This window comes from Labeo rohita, chromosome 17, assembly GCF_022985175.1.
Source record: "Labeo rohita strain BAU-BD-2019 chromosome 17, IGBB_LRoh.1.0, whole genome shotgun sequence".
Taxonomy (NCBI): Eukaryota; Metazoa; Chordata; class Actinopteri; order Cypriniformes; family Cyprinidae; genus Labeo; species Labeo rohita.
Window position 1 is genome coordinate 3,854,406 of NC_066885.1, and position 16,599 is coordinate 3,871,004.

The 16,599-nt window shown below is 37.2% G+C and overlaps 2 protein-coding genes across 3 annotated transcripts; both read left to right on the top strand.

Moving 5' to 3' along the window:
- The first annotated feature begins 992 nt into the window (after positions 1-992).
- fam167aa (family with sequence similarity 167 member Aa) lies at positions 993-11,023 on the top strand. Of its 2 annotated transcripts, none has more exons than XM_051132689.1 (3): positions 993-1,046; positions 6,387-7,017; positions 10,262-11,023. In XM_051132689.1, the coding sequence occupies exons 2-3, from the start codon at positions 6,679-6,681 to the stop codon at positions 10,520-10,522; spliced, it is 600 nt and encodes a 199-aa protein (XP_050988646.1). In that variant the 5' UTR covers positions 993-1,046; positions 6,387-6,678; the 3' UTR covers positions 10,523-11,023. The 2 variants fall into 2 exon arrangements, with proteins under 2 accessions (XP_050988646.1, XP_050988645.1); XM_051132688.1 differs by lacking the exon at positions 993-1,046 and adding an exon at positions 1,907-2,643.
- A 1,428-nt stretch (positions 11,024-12,451) lies between these two features.
- On the top strand, positions 12,452-16,047 carry LOC127180068 (ras-related protein Rab-39A). The gene is made up of 2 exons (XM_051133978.1): positions 12,452-12,767; positions 15,429-16,047. The coding sequence occupies exons 1-2, from the start codon at positions 12,553-12,555 to the stop codon at positions 15,850-15,852; spliced, it is 639 nt and encodes a 212-aa protein (XP_050989935.1). The 5' UTR covers positions 12,452-12,552; the 3' UTR covers positions 15,853-16,047.
- Positions 16,048-16,599: the final 552 nt, after the last annotated feature.

Here is a 16,599-nt window from a genome sequence, read left to right on the forward strand (position 1 = left end):
ATGATTAGCATGTTACTAGCACATTTGCTAGCATGATTACCAAGTTGCTAGCATGTTGTTAGCATGATTAGCAAGTTACTAGCATGTAGCTAGCATGATTAACATGTTACTAGCATGTAGCTAGCATAATTAGCATGTTACTAGCATGTTGCTAGCATGATTTAGATAGATTAGAAATATTAGAAATATTAGAGTGGAAGCTTAAATGAGTCTAAATGGATTAGAAATAGTGCACAGAATGAGCCTCAAGGAATTCTGGGAAGTGTTGAAGAGTGTTGGCTCATTTGAACAGTCTGTCAATGTAAGTCTATGGGATTTTTGGTGGCTTTGAAAGTCTGGTTTACGAAAACCGTAAGCCGGATCAGTCTAAAAAGATACAGCACACCGAGTCAGACCAGTCTGAAGGTCTGGGCCTAGTTTGGTGGTTCTAGCTTGAAAACTCTAGGAGGAGGTAGATACCGAAATTTGGCTCAGAAGAAGAAGAAGAAGAATCTTAAATAGTAGATCAGTAGGTTGGCTTTCTCAAGCCAACTTAATAATTTATATAATTTTTTCTCTTCCGAAGTGAAATTCAAAAATCATATTTTTAATAGCTGTTGAATAAACAATAAAACACACGCTGATATCTTAAAGCCTCGTGTCTATATAAGATTTTACTTTTTTTTTTTTTTTATCAAATAAATCTAGCATCTGAGTGACAAAAGGGATAACTACGTTAGCCCCGCCACGCAAGGACGCAGATTTTTCTACGTGTTTCTGATACTTTAGTTTTCACACATGTGCATTCGTTAAATAAAATAAAAAATATTTTGTATGTGAACGTTTCTTGTATGCCTTTGACGCATTAAGTTCATAAACGTTCCTGTGTGACGCGACGCGTGCATTGCAAGCGATGGAATTCCGACGTCGACCAATCAGAGCGTCTGTCTGTACCGTCACCAGTACCCAGTCGACCAATGAACGACCTCGTTGACGCGACGCGGCACGGACGCGTTCATTTGCAGTAGATGGGGTTTGACTCAGTCACTAAATGCGGCTTGGTGAAGGTAGGTTGTTATTCAAACATTTTTATTCCTCATATCTCTAAAATAACATAGAGGGATCACTGCACAGTCTTCACGAGCGCTGTCACTGAAATGCAGTTATTTATTAGTCTATATTTTTATCTCAGCGTGTCGTCTGTAATATTTCCTCTGTGGTCTTTGTAGAAATGACGTCACGGCTGATTTCGAGCTTTCAACCCTCTAAGAAAATACTAACTAGAGTCTTAGTTTTTATCAAGGCTGTTGTTTGACCTGTATTTTTCATAAAATGTCCTAAACATTGTAGTTGATAAACTATACAAACAGTTGCAGGTTAGTTTTTCTTTCCAACTGGTTAAGATCAAGGAACCAACAAGTCAGAGAGTGAGATTGTGTTGCATATAATGCTATTGTCATACACTATAAATATATTCTATATTGATAGAATATATCAATTCTATAAATATACATTCTATATTGATGTGGTTTTTACAGAAAAATATTATTTTAATTAATAATATGTAAGAAAGTAGTATTATTAAAATTATAAATATTATTAATAAAATGTAAATTCAAATTTAAAGTTATTTTTTACTTAAAAAATACTTAAATATTTAAGTAATATTAACTAAAAAAATTAATCTAACAATTAAAATAATGATATTTATTTAAAATATATAATAACATTTCTATATTATGATATTTTAATTTTTTATTTTTTTTTTATTGTGAAGGAGACATGTTCTTGACAGTTTTCACAAGATTTGAGTGGTTCATTGGTTTAGACATCATGATAATCAGCACACACTCAGCATGTTCACATTATAGTCATTGTCTTTGAGGGACAGCATCCTGTTGCTCAGTTTAATGGTGACTTTTCCATGATTCACAACTTGCAAAAATACTGAGCAGCGGGAAACTTTCTGTGGCTATTTCATCTATTGCATTTTCTACAGTGGACTCTCTGTTTAGTTAGCCAACTTTTTTTTTAGTTGGTCCTCCAAGCATTTCTCTTGAATTCTTTATATAACGGGTTGCATTTCTCCACAAAATTCGCACACACTTTTCTTAAAATCGACCCCAAGGCCATCCAAGATGTAGATGAGTTCAATATCTTGTGAAGTAAAAAGCCTTGTGTTTGTATGTAACAAATTCATCATGAAGACTTTTTAACTTTAAACTGTTGCTTCTGGCTAAAAAGTCCATAATCCATAACATTGCTTTCTCTACTGAAAAAGTTGTTTTATATGAACCAGGAGAGAAATATGCACAGATCAAGCACTGTTTACAAACAAAAGCAGTCCAAAACAACAAATATGTTAGTGGATTTTAACGAGACGACAACAAGGGATGGACTTTTTAGCGTTATAGTGGATTATGGACTCATATTGTGAACAAAAACACCTTAATGATGGGTTAGTTTCTTATAAATGCAGTTTTTCCTTCTCAAGATGTTAACTGATGGACTGGAGTGGTGTGGATTACTTATTGTGATGTTTTTGTCAGCTGTTGTCAGCTCTCATTCTGAGGGCATCCATTCACTGCAGAGGATCCAATTGGTTAGCATAGACTCCAAATCTGATGAAGAAACAAACTCACCCACATCTTGGATGGCCTGAGGGTGAGAACATTTTTAGCAAATTTTCATTTTTTAAGGTCCAGGACAGAGCTTACATAATGTGATGCTATGTTAAGATATGATTAAAAAAAATCATACAATATGACATGATAAAAGCTTAATGGTCATATAAGGAGTTTGTCTGGTCTGCTCTGGTTGATGAGAACTAGAATCACTCAGAGACGCGCTGGACTCAAGGGGTTCCCAGTTTAGCAGGCAGCTGCTGTGTCCTAGTTCACTGCTCAACCTCAACTACAGTCATATGGAGTCCGGCAGACTGTGACCATATCACATGTAAACAATTCACTCCTATATATATATATATATATAGGACTTATGCATTTAAAGAACGTCTTTACTGTGTAACTGTGCTGTTTGTCAAAATTCGTAAAAGAATGTTAGTAGAATTTCTTTCATAATTTGAAACCTTGAGTGATACTGTCATGATAGAGGTATATGGGAATCTCCTGACTGTAATGAAATTAATGCATGAAATGGTTGTACAAACTAACACCACAATAAATATGTTGTTCAGTTTACAATGCATCTGTTCATCCATTTATGTAAAAGCTGCTGTTCACTCATGCAATATGTTGCATCATATGATGGATACGTCAACTACTTAAGATAAAATAAACATTAAATGAAATAAAATATTGTAATACAAAAAAAATTGTCAAGGCAACATTTCTTATTTTCATTATTTTAAGTACTAAAATCCAAAAATATTAAGACAGGGTAGACTGTCCGCCCAAAGAGCGGCTTGCAGATGCTCCAAACAATAAACAATCCAGGGGAGCGGTGGGACAGGGGCGAGACAAGGTGAGGGTTGGAGGACCAGGTCCATGTGGAAGACCTGGGGACTAAGGCAGGACCAGCAGAGGAGGGTAAGCTAGGGACCACCACAGCAAAGCTGACGAGACCAAAGATCCCCACGGCAGAGCAGACGGAGCAAAAACCCTCAAGGGCGGAGCAGACAGAGCAGGAACCCTCCAGGGTGGCACAGATGGAGCAGATGCCCTCCAGGGCGGCGCAGACGGAGCAGATGCCCTCCAAGGCGGAGCAGAAGGAGCAGGAGCCCACCAGGGTGGAGCCGGAGGTCCAAGACCTCATCAGGGTGGTACAGACACCCACGGCGTAGACTGGGACCTGGGGAAAACAGGGACAGAAGAGGCAGACAGAGCAACAACGAGAGAGGCAAGGAAAACAGTAGGTCTTATTAGCATGTCTTTGGCTGAGACAGAGGGGCCAGAGAGTTCAATGATGGCCTCAATAGCCGTGACCCGATGGGCAGAGAGTTCATTCATGGCCTCCATGACCGGAACAGGACAAACAGGGCGTTCACAGCTGAGGTCCTTGGCTGTGGCAGGCAGGGCTGAAAGTTCATAAACGGCCTCTGTGGCCGGTTCAGGACTTGGCGGGAGTTCGCAGACGGCCTCCAGAGTTACAACAGGACAGGCTGAAAGTGCATAGGGAAACTCCACTCCTTTAGGAGACTCTGCAGCCGGAGCTGCCACCTCCGGGGGCACTGGCGCAGACTCGTAGACAGACGAGACCTCTGGAGCAGACTCATGGACAGACGGGACCTCTGGAGTAAACTTGTGGACAGACGAGACCTCTGGGGCAGACTCGTGGACAGACGAGACCTCTGGAGCAGAGTGTGCAGCCCACACGCACAAAATGGCGACAGCCATTAGGGGGAAGAGCAGCAGCGGGTGGCAGGATCTCTATAATGATTGAGCTTGAAGGTACTGATGCCACTGGGATGCCTGCAGCCCACACAGACATTAGTGGTGGGTCCAACACACTGGCCATCATGATAGGTTGAAACCTTGGAGTGTCAGACGAAACATGGCGAGGCTCTGAGAGGACAGACGAGACGTGACGAGGCTCTGGGAGGTCAGACGAGATGTGATTTGATTCTGGATGACCAGCTGAGACTTGACTTGGCTCATGAACATCAGCTGTGGCTTGACTTGGCTCATGAACATCAGCTGTGGCTTGATTTGGCTCATGCAGATCAGCTGTGGCTTGACTTGGCTCATGAACATCAGCTGTGGCTAGACTTGACTTGTGAAGATCAGCTTTGACTTTGCTTGACTCGGAAACAACAGCTTTGACCTTACTTGACTCAGGAACAACAGCTGTAACTTTACTTGACTCTGGAGACACAGCCATGACTTGACTTGACACAGGAGTGGAACCTGTGACATGACGGAGCACCGTTTTCGCCAACATTTTGTGAACGGGCTCCGCCAAATTGTGCTCTGGTGCGGCCGCAATTTCATGAGCAGTTTTGCACACCGGAGTAACGATCAGCAAACTAGAATGTCCCGGGGCTTGCGGCAGACTAAACTCTGCAGCAAGCCCACACAAAATAAAGAAAAGTCCACAAATTGCACGAGTGATGAACGCGGACCCTCGCAAATAAGTTTTGACTTAAGCGGCTGATTAATGCCCTCGCAGAAAAAGTTGATCAAAACACAGTCCTGCAGATCAGAAAAGTATGCAATGTCCAAACACTCTTGTATATAACCCTCAAGCGATCTCGTGCTCTGCTTGAGGGCTAATAACAGTCTTGCAGTGTCCATACCTGGCCAGTGTCCGGGCGAAAAGCTGTTGGATCCTTGTGTGGCCGAGTATTCTGTTACGGAGTGAGGGAGACGTGAAGCGGGCGGATCGATCTGCATAACTTTATTAGAGCGAGACAGAGGCATGGTCATAAAACAGGCAGGGTCGGACATCGGCAAAACAGGTATGTAAGAGCAAGACAAAAGAGTAGTCCGTAAGGCAGGTGTTGGTTGGTGAACGGTGAATGTAATCCAGGGGGCTAGGCAAAAGGGTTAATCCAATAAGACAGGGTAGAGTTCCAAAGGGCAGGCCGCGATACAGACAAAACGAGAAAACCAGGCGTACATTCAAACCCAGAGAACTAGACAAGAACACGGGTAATTTGGACAAGGCTTCGAACCAATGCTAACACAATACAATACTCGGCCAATGGCAAGAGGAAGTCCAAGGCTTATACAGAGTCTCTGATTGGATGCAGGTGATCAGCGCAATGCCTGATGGGGAACGTAGTCCGGAGTGTGGTGCAACAGTCAGTGTAATGTGAGTGTCAAAGGAGTGAGAGGGCGACATCTGGTAGTGAGCGGACCGAAGGTCTCCGGCCAGATTCATGACAATAACATAATAAAAAACATGACTTTTGAAAAAAAAATATATATATATATTTTTTGCAAACAAGGTGTTTAAGGTATAGTAACTAAAACTAAAAAAAAAAAAAAACCTATTAAATCTATTTAGACACTATTGTAAAAATAAATAAATAAATAAATATATATATATAAAATTCAAAAATATTTAAAACCAAATAGTTACTAAAACTATAAAAGTATATTAATTAATCATAGTAAATAAGCATTTTCTTGATGTCACTTTGTTTTGATATATTATGCACAAGGATTAGTGCTTGTTATTTCACAAGAGTCAACGATGAGCCAAGAACAAAAATACAAGGAAGTGGTTATTATAAAAGAAGACTAACTAGTAAAACAAGTGTTAGTTCACTTATGTTGATATAAACTGTCATCATTACAGAACTACACAGGTATGTTTCTTTTACTAGACGATTTGTAGATGTCAGTGTCAGTTCAGCACATTAAAACGTACAGTAGATTTCAATATTTACTTGTATGCATTTACATGCATGGTTTGATGTTATTTGTGTTTCTTTTTTATTTCAGATGCCTCATTATTTCATCACTTTCAGAAGTAAAACATCGTCTGCAAGACTTGTTTGGAAAAACGACACTGAGAGCAAAAATATGAAAAACTGCATTAGTAATGCAATCATCTTCAGTAATGAATCATAAATAATGTTGATCTAAAGTTTTCTAGAACAAAAGATATTTGCTTTTTGCATCCATGGATCCGCGTTTCTCGAACAGTATCCAGTGATGTTGGTTTTCCAACTTGTTTCATTTTATCAGTAAATGCATTTTAGTTTCTCTGCAAGTAGAGAAAAAGCTAGTGGAAATGTCGCATGCATCTAAGACCCCAGAAAGCCTTGCTGCGTCGCAGGTTGACCACCTCTCCAGCCTGAAGGCTTTGACTGAGAAGCTCAAGCTGGAGACCAGAAAGCCGTCTTACCTGGACTGGAGAGCGCAGCTGGAGGCGATGCTCGCTCACAGCAACAGAGACTCAGAGCCGGCAGCGGTGCCTGGTGATCCTGAGAAACAGAGAACGGCAGGCCCTGTTAAATGGATGAAGCCATCGCCGGGTGTTAGTGTGGTCCATGAAGGGAGGCAGCTGTCAGGAAACACATTGGGATTTGGAAGTATGGACCAAGCGCTGGAGTGGCTCAGGAAAGAGCTGGTGAGTTTTTGAACTTGGTTTCTGTATAAATAAATGAAAAATAAAATAATACATTTGCTCTGATGTAATTTTGTGGGTAAAATGTGTGGGTAAAATGCAATATATAACATATAACACATATACTTTTTGTGTGTTTATATGCTTTCAGCTTATTTCCTATTAAACTGTCACTAACTAAACTGCAGTGGGCAAACTATTTAAGCCTATAATACAGTGAATTAAGCTACAAACTCGATCATAATGCACAATGTTTCAATCTGACATGTATTTTAAAGTGCAAGTGCAGCTCGCCATATTAATGGAGTGTTTTCACTAGTTAGCAGTAAACCGGTTACCTCACCTGAATACGTTCGTAGATTTGTGTTGGATGTTATCTTTAGAATGGAAATAATAATATTTTATTTGTAAACATCATACGTTTTAGCTTATTTGAGTTAATGTCATGGCTAAAGACGCGAAAAGCGGAACAGACAAACTGAATCAATTGAGTCATTTACGATGGAACCGCTCCGATTGATTCAAACTCGTGACTTCGATCAATCAGTTCAAACGATTCACTAGCAAAAACGAGGTAGAATTAAAAAAAAAAACATTAATTTTCGAATTTCGACATCGCTTGTAATGTTTTAAAAAGAACTTATGGCGATGGGTGAAACGGAGCTTTTCGAAACTCCGCATCAGTTGAATCATTTGCGCCGCAAATGACTCACTGTTTCGAAAAGCTCCAATCGGATCGCATATCGCGAATCATTTGATTCAGACCGGGACTTTAAATCGCGTTTCTCGAATCAGACTTTAGAGCGAATCATTTCATTTAGATCGGAAGTTCGGAGAGGGTTCGCGAACAGTGGCGATTTCTTTAAGACTGCAAGGGAAGCTCAGCTTCCCCTATAATGTCACAAAATTAATGGTCAAATTATGTACTATTGTATTAACATTTTATTGACTAAAAATGCGTTAGAAAACGTTCATCTCAAAGACGAGTTCGTTCAGAATCAGTTAGATATAGCAGGTCGGCTGACTTGATTTTCTTCTCATACATTCCCGTCGTCACAGTGCATTTCCCGTTGAAGCCCAGCGTCCATTGACTTCAATGCGGCTGCTTTGAACGTTTTTTTTCAGTGCTTTGAAACTAGACGGTCATTGGATAAACGCTGCGATTATGTCGCTCAGCGTCTCTGGGGGTGAATGAGGAGCAAATGAGGAGTGGGCTGGCCTGGACTCCGAGCTTCTGCGTGATGATTGGAGGGTCTGTCGAAAGATTGCATCTCCTTTTGACTGACAGCGATTTTGTACTATAAGGAATCGCTGAAGCTATTCGCACTCAGTCCCATCGCGGATTTCTCAAGTTGAGTCGAAATAAAAACTGCTGCAACCTATTTCTTTATATTTGCTTGGCGAAATTGCTTGATTTTCATCATACATATCACACAATTATACACCACATTCCTTGTTTCACTTTTACAGAGTTTAATATTTTTTTTAGATCGTTCATTCATTCATTCATGTTAATATTTAATGTAGTAATCAGTATATATAGATATATATATAGATTACTACATTAAATATTAACATGGAGGATGACTATAAATTAATATATATATATATATATATATATAGTAATCTTGAAAAATTTTAACATAACATAATGAAACCTTATATTTCTATTAAAATACTTTATAAATAAATAAATCTCCATAAATAACCTTATTTAAATTGCAAAATATTTATACTATATAGTAGCATTTGACTAAAAGAAAAAATACATCCTATTTTGCATAATAAAACTAAAGCTTTTTTTTTTTTACGATTGTTTGCATTGTGACTTACTTATGACAATAAGGCACATTCTTGTGAATAAATAAATAGACAATTTTATGATGTAGGCCGAAAATGAGCTTCCCCTATTTGACAGACCAGTAGCCGCCACTGTTCGCGAATCATTTGATTCAGATCGGGACTTCAGAGCGGGTTCACGAATCATCTGATTTAGATTGTAACTCGAAGCGGGTTCGCGAATCATTTCGCGAATTAAGTGATTTCGCGCTCCGAGTCCTGATCTGAAATGATGGTTCACAAATCATTATTCAGATCTTGACTTCGGAGCGCGGATTACGAATCATTTGAGTTAGATCGGAACTTCGGAGCGGGTTCGTGAGTCTATTGATTAAGATCCGGACTTGAGAGAGCGGATCGCGAATCATTTGAGTTAGATCGGAACTTCGGAGCGGGTTTGTGAGTCTATTAAATCAGATCCGGACTTCAGAGCACGGATCGCGAAAAATTTGATTTAGATCGGGACTTCGGAGCAGGTTTGTGAATCTATGGAATCAGATCCGGACTTGAGAGAGCGCGGATCGCGAATCATTTAATTCGGATCGGGATTTTTATTATTTAATCGGGACAATTATTATTTTATATTAGTTTAATTATAGATTTTTACTATTATTTTATTGGATCAGCATTTTTATGTGTGACCCTGGACCACAAAACCAGTCTTAAGTAGCACGAGTATATATGTAGCAATAGCCAAAAATACTTTGTATGTGTCAAAATTATTGATTTTTCTTTCATGCCAAAAATCATTAGGATATTAAGTAAAGATAATGTTCCATGAAGATATTTTGTAAATTTCCTACCGTAAATATATCAAAAATTAATTTTTCATTAGTAATATGCATTGCTAAGAACTTCATTTGGACAACAGGTGATTTTCTCAGTATTTTTTGCACCCCCAGGTTCCAGATTTTCAACTATTCTAACTAACCATACATCAATGGAAAGTTTATTTATTCAGCTTTCAGATTATGTATACATCTAAATTTCATAATATTGACACTTATGAGTGGTTTTGTGACCGAGGGTCACATATATTGACCATTTTTTACAAAATAAGTTCAGAATCGCTGATTCTTAGACATTTGAAGGCACCTTTAAGTGTAAAGGACCACTGAAAGAACAAATCTGAACAATCATTTTTGGTGAATTGTCTAAAAAGATTCACAGGTATGAATCAAAATTCACACTACTAGTTTAAGCAACCTGAAATGTCAACCTCAGTTTTAAGCTGTTTTCTGAACAATAGCAGATGTTGGCTGAAGAGAAGACTGGAAACCTGTTTGGAAACAATTTTTTGTTTTACATTTTACACTTACACCACAAGTGCTGAAGAAATGGCATACAATAACATGCATTATATATACAGGATATTCATTTTTTATTAACTCTTCCACTTCTATCGCAGGCTGAGATGCGTTTGCAGGACCAACAGCTCGCACGTCAGCTAATGCGCCTGCGCAGCGACATCAACAACCTGAGAATCGTGCAGACCTGTAACCAACATCGCAAGATGCTGAATGACGCCACATTTGAGCTGGAGGAGAGAGACGATATGTCCGATTTGTGTGACGTCCCCATGTCTCCTGGATTAGGCCTCTCAGCGCCGCTTAAGGTCATCGGGGTCACCAAGATGAACATCAACTCTCGCCGGTTCTCCCTCAGCTAACGCTGCACCGAGGAGCGGGTTTTAATCTTAAGTGAAGGATACTGAGTGGTTTCATAGAATATAAAATATTATAAAATAAGGGTATTTTTAAAATGTCTCTGATGTTATGCTTACATTGCCTTAAAGTGCAAAGAGTCAACCGTAACAATCATCTGTACAGTGTAATTTGTGTTTGATATTATGTGACATACTTATATAATTTGGGGAAAAAATGATATTAAATTCATTATCAAACAAATTCTTACCAAACAGGCCTCTTGTCAGCTGTTTTTATTTTAATCTTTGTATTTTATCTCTTTAGAGCTGAATATTTGTTTCCTACAACTGAACTTCCCATCAATAAAACAACAACAAACAATAAATAATTATTTTATTGAAAAAATTAAGGAGCAAATATTGATATGTAATTTTTCAGTGTGAAATTAAAACAATGAAAATGTTTCACTGTGTTCTAAAACATATTTGTTAGTAAATAATGGCAGAATTTTCATTTTTGGGTGAACTACTATTAAAGGCAAACTCCATTTTGGGTTTCCATTTATTTTATTTATTTTTTTCATTTTATTTTATTTTATTTTATCAATGTGACATTAAAAACCTTTTGCATAGTATACCTGAATTTTCATTTTGTGATAAACTACTATTAATGACAAACTGCAATATATTTTTTTAATTATTATTATTATTATTATTGTTTATTTATCTTTATTTTAATGTTATTTAATTTAATGTAATTTTTTCAATATAACGTTAAAAAACGTCTGCAGCATACTATACCAGAATTTTCATTTTTTGGGTGAACTGCTATTAAAGACAAACTGCATAAGGAGTTATTATTTAATTGTAATTAAATTTTATTTTATTTTTCAATCAGAAATTAAAAATATTTCAAATGTTTTACTATTTTCTAAAGCAAGAAATAAGTATGTAAATTTTGATAGCAAATATTTGTTAGAAAGAAATGACAGAATTTTCATTTTTGGATGAACTACTGTTAAAGGCAATCTCCATTTTGGGTTTATATGAAAATAGCTTTTTTATTTTATTTTATTTTTTCAATGTGACAGCTACTATCAATGACAAACTGCATTTAGTTTTTAAATTATTATTTTTTATTTCTTTTTTATTATTTAATTTAATTTTTTATTTTTCAATATGACTCTAAAAAACTTACGCACTATATTATACCAGAATTTTAATTTTTTGGGTGAACCACTATTAAAGACAAACTGCATACTGATTTATTTTATTCTATTTCATTTTATTTTTCAATATGACACTAAAAACCTGCAATATATTATAATAGTACATCTGCATTTTGGGTATATATGATTTTTATTTTTATTTTATTTTTTTATTTCAGCAGTGCGAAGTTAAAAAACCTTTCAACACTTGCTGAAGTATTAGTAAAATTAAAACCTTTCTAACACGTGTTGTCATGTTTTATCAGAGGAAAAACACCATAGCTATTTTCCAGAAAGCATTACCAACAGTTCAAACCGGTTCTCCCAAAAACAAACACTGTTTTCTTCTGCGAGTCCTTCTGTTTTGTTCACAGAAGGTCAGGAGCAGCCACAAACATAATACTTAATTAATTATAATACAGGTGTTTATAAAAGTGGTGTTTGCTAAAATAAGCGTCACTATTTCCATTCATAGTTAATGTCAGTGTTGTGATCAAACACTCAATAAACTTAAAACCAATATCCTGAAGCATTTATGTTACAGACATAAAGGCTTTGACAGTAGCGTTGCGTATCATATTTCACAACATTCTGCAGCACATATCACGTCCTCCCACAGATATACTGTTTCTCATTATGCAACAGTAAAATATTTCTGTTGTTTGCAATGCCGTTTTCACAGGCCGCCATTGTTATGAAATAGGTGTGTATGCATCATTATTCTGCAAACCTCTCCCTCTTTGTACTTTTCAACCTGTTTGCTCAGTCACCAGAGGGTAAGGCCTATAGCAAAGACTTTTGCTGAGTTTTAAGACACTGACAGAGCTCAAAACAAAGCCGCTCACAATGGACGTGCCGTGGAACTTCAGATTTGGGATAGTCATTCTTGGAGACTCTGCCGTGGGGAAATCGTCGCTTCTGCATCGCTTCACTGAAGGAACGTTTGATGAATCCCGTCAGTCTCCACTGGGAATCGATTTCAAGGTGTACAACATGAACTTTGACCCTAATGTTGTGATCAAACTGCTTCTGTGGGACACTGCAGGACAGGAGAGATTTAGGTGAGCGTTTGTCACTGAAACATAAAGTTTACACTGACGGGTGCTTACTGATGTTATTTTCTTTTTTAAGACATGTTTATGTGAATTCAAAACCTGCAGGGTATAAAATATAGACGTGGGACAACAGACCACAGATGAATTATAAGAGTGGCCCAGGCTAGTTTTTAAAATCTTAATTCAAAACTGTTAAATTAGGACGAGTTTTGTGAATTTTGTCCTCCAAACTTCAATTTCAGTATCAGCATTTTTGGGGAACACAGTAAAACACAAAGATAAGACAAGAGTCATTATAATATAATAAAGATAGGATTGAAATTGTACTGCTCTCTGGACATAGTATTTCTCATGAATGGCAGGGCGGGGCAAGTTGTCACACGTGTCTTTAAATGCTGTCATTTTAATGCAGTTCTCTATTGGCCAAAACTGGTCTGATGATTTTGTGTTACCTTTTACATTTAGTTTCATTATTTTAAGTATTATATAATATATTTCACTAATTTAAACACATATTTCACTATTTTACTAATAATATCAATATTTTTGTTTTAATTTATATTTTATTTATTTATTTATTTTTTAAATACACGATTTGTACAGACACTGTAAAATGACATTTCCAGTACTTTCAGGGACTTACTGATCTGAAGCAAAAGATTCATGATGTGCACTCAGAAGTTTCGACTTGAATCAAAAGATTTGTGAGTCTGCTCCGAAGTTCAGATCTAAATCAAATGATTCACGATCTATGCTCTGAAGTCCCGATCTGAATAATGATTCATGAACCATGATTTCAGATCAGGACTTGGAGCGCAGATCATGATTCATTTAATTCACGAAATTATTTGCAAACTGGCTCTGAAGTCCCGATCTAAATCAGATGATTAACAAAACTGCTCCAAAATCTCGATCTGAATCAAATGATTCATGATCTGTGTGCCGAAGTTCTGATCTGAAAATGATTCATGAACCATTATTTCAGATCAAGACTCGGAGCACAGATTGCGAGTCATTTAATTTACAAATGTTCTGCAAACCTTCTCCGAAGTTCCTATCTAAATCAGATGATTCGCAAACCCACTCCGTGTCCCAATCTGAATTTTGTGATTCGTGCTCCAAAGTCCTGATCTGAATCAAAAGATTCGCAAACCCGCTCTGAAGTACCGATCTAAATCAAATGATTCACAATCTGCACTCCGAAGATCTGATCTGAATAATGATTCACAAACCATCATTTCAGATGAGGACCTGGGACGCGGATAGCGAATCATTTAATTTGCGAAATGATTCACAAACCGGCTCTGAAGTCCCGATCTAAATCAAATAATTCCTGAACCCACGATTCAGGAATTTCCTGAATTCACGATCTGTGCTCTGAAGTTCTGATCTGAAAATAATTCATGAACCATAATTTCAGATCAAGACTTGGAATGCAGATTGCAAGTTATTTAATTCAAAAATTATTTGCGAACCTTCTCTGAAGTTCCTATCTAAGTCAAACCCACTCCAGTCCCGATCTGAAATAAATGATTTGTGATTCGTGCTCCAAAGTCCTGATCTGAATCAAAAGATTTGCAAACCCGCTCTGAAGTACCGATCTAAATCAAATGATTCACAATCTGCACTCCGAAGATCTGATCTGAATAATGATTCACAAACCATGATTTTAGATCAGGACACTGAGCATGTATTGTGAATCATTTAATTTGCAAAATGATTCACAAACTCGCTCTGAAGTCCCGATCTACATCAGATGATTCACAAAATCGCTCCAGAGTCCCAATCTGAAACAAATGATTCGCGAACTCGCACCGAAGTACCGATCTGAACCAAAAGATTCACAATCCGCACTCTGAAGTTTTGATCAAAATCAAAAGATCCGTGAATCCATTCTGAATTTCCGATCTAAATCAAATGATTCACGGAACCGCTCCGAGTCCCGATCTCAATCAAAAGATTCGCGAACTTGCTCCAAAGTACCAATCTAAATCAAATGAATCATCATTTCAGATCAAGACTCGAAGCGGGATCGCGAGTCATTTAAATCACAAAATGATTTGCGAACTCACTCCGAAGTTCTGATTCGAATTTCGAATTCAAGTTTCGAAATTCAAATTCAAGTACTTATCCTGTAAATAAAAGAAATTAAAAACCTTCAGTTGTCAATGCAGATCTTATCATTTTAGAAATTAAAACTTTTATAACATATCTGTTGTCATATTTTATCAGAACAAAAACACCATCACCATTTAATATATTATTTTCTGTTTCATAATTGTTTCATCGTTTAAATTTTGTTATTTAAGGAAAATTAAGACAACAATAACAACAACAACAACAAAGGCATAAAGGTATGTTGCGGGCAATAGCTGTTTACTTCAGCCATAACTCATACTTGTATATGTCATATTTCAAAAAAGAGGTGTTCTTCATAAATCCGTGTCAATGTTTTTCTCCCTGCCAGTAACTGTGAAAATATTCAGTACTTTGCTATTGCCAAGACTTTAAAGCTTGTTTCAAAGCAGAAATGAAAAATACAATACAATAAAATAAACAAATAAACATTTATTTATTTATTTATTTATTTAACCTACCCTAAAATATTCAGTAATATTCATAAGTGTTGAATGGTGCAGATTTTGACTTTGACTTTTTTTCCTGCAGGTCCATATGTAAGTCTTACATGCGCAACTCTGTGGGCTGCATCCTGATGTTTGACGTCTCGCAGCGACAGACGTTTGACCGTGTGGACAGCTGGCATCAGGAAGTCTTGGACTACGTGAAACCGAACCCAATGTTCTTCCTGCTCGTGGGTCACAAATCCGATCTGGCCGTGGGACGACAGGTCAGGAAGAGTGAAGGAGAAGCTCTGGCTAAAAAACTCAACATGCTGGCTTATCTTGAGGTGTCTACAAAAGAAAACATTAACGTCAGTGAGTCGTTCGAGACCTTGACCAGAGGCATATACAACCTCTACAAGAAAGGCAAAGTACCCACCCGAGACAACTGGCAGGGGTTTACAGTCGGAGCCGCCATTAAAAAAGATCCACCTGTGACCAAAAAGTCTGCCTGCTGCAACTGCGGATGAATTTACTGCATGAATCAGACTCAAACAAACCTTCCTGGACAAAGTATTGTATTGCAAATGATGTTGGCTACAGTATTTTACATGCATACTAAAACAGCATTGAATTTTATGTAGTTAAAGGGTTGAATTGTATGTAGTTAAACGGGCTCATATCATGAAAAAATCCCATATGGCATACCATTCAAAAAAAAAAAATATGGGCAAAATATACTTAAAATCTATGCTAAATATATGTTTTATACTGTGAAGCTCAGTGAAATATTTTTTTTTTTTAAATATAAAATGCAAAAAAAATGTCATGATGTTAATATTTTTTAAATATATTTTCAAAAAATACTTTTTTTTTTTTTACATGAGCCCTTTTACTTTGTGCATGTCTGTAATATGTCACAAGTTTTTCTCTGTAGGTGTCTGTTATTCAGATTTCCATTAAGAGGAAATGGCAATTACAAACCTGTTCAGAGGAACTAAAACTAACTTCACCCTGGTGAAAAAAACAGCATATGCTGGTAGGTATGTTTTGATGCTGGTTTAAGCCGGTCCTTTGCTGGTTTTTGCTGGTCATGTTGCTGGTCAAGGACCAGCATGAACCAGCATAAACCAGCAAAGGACCAGCATGAACCAGCTAAGGACCAGCTTAAACCAGCATCAAAACCTACCTAACCAGCATATGCTGGTTTTTTCACCAGGGCAGGCAGATGTTTATAGTACTTTGGTTTTGCTGACTAACTGATTTTATCAACATTG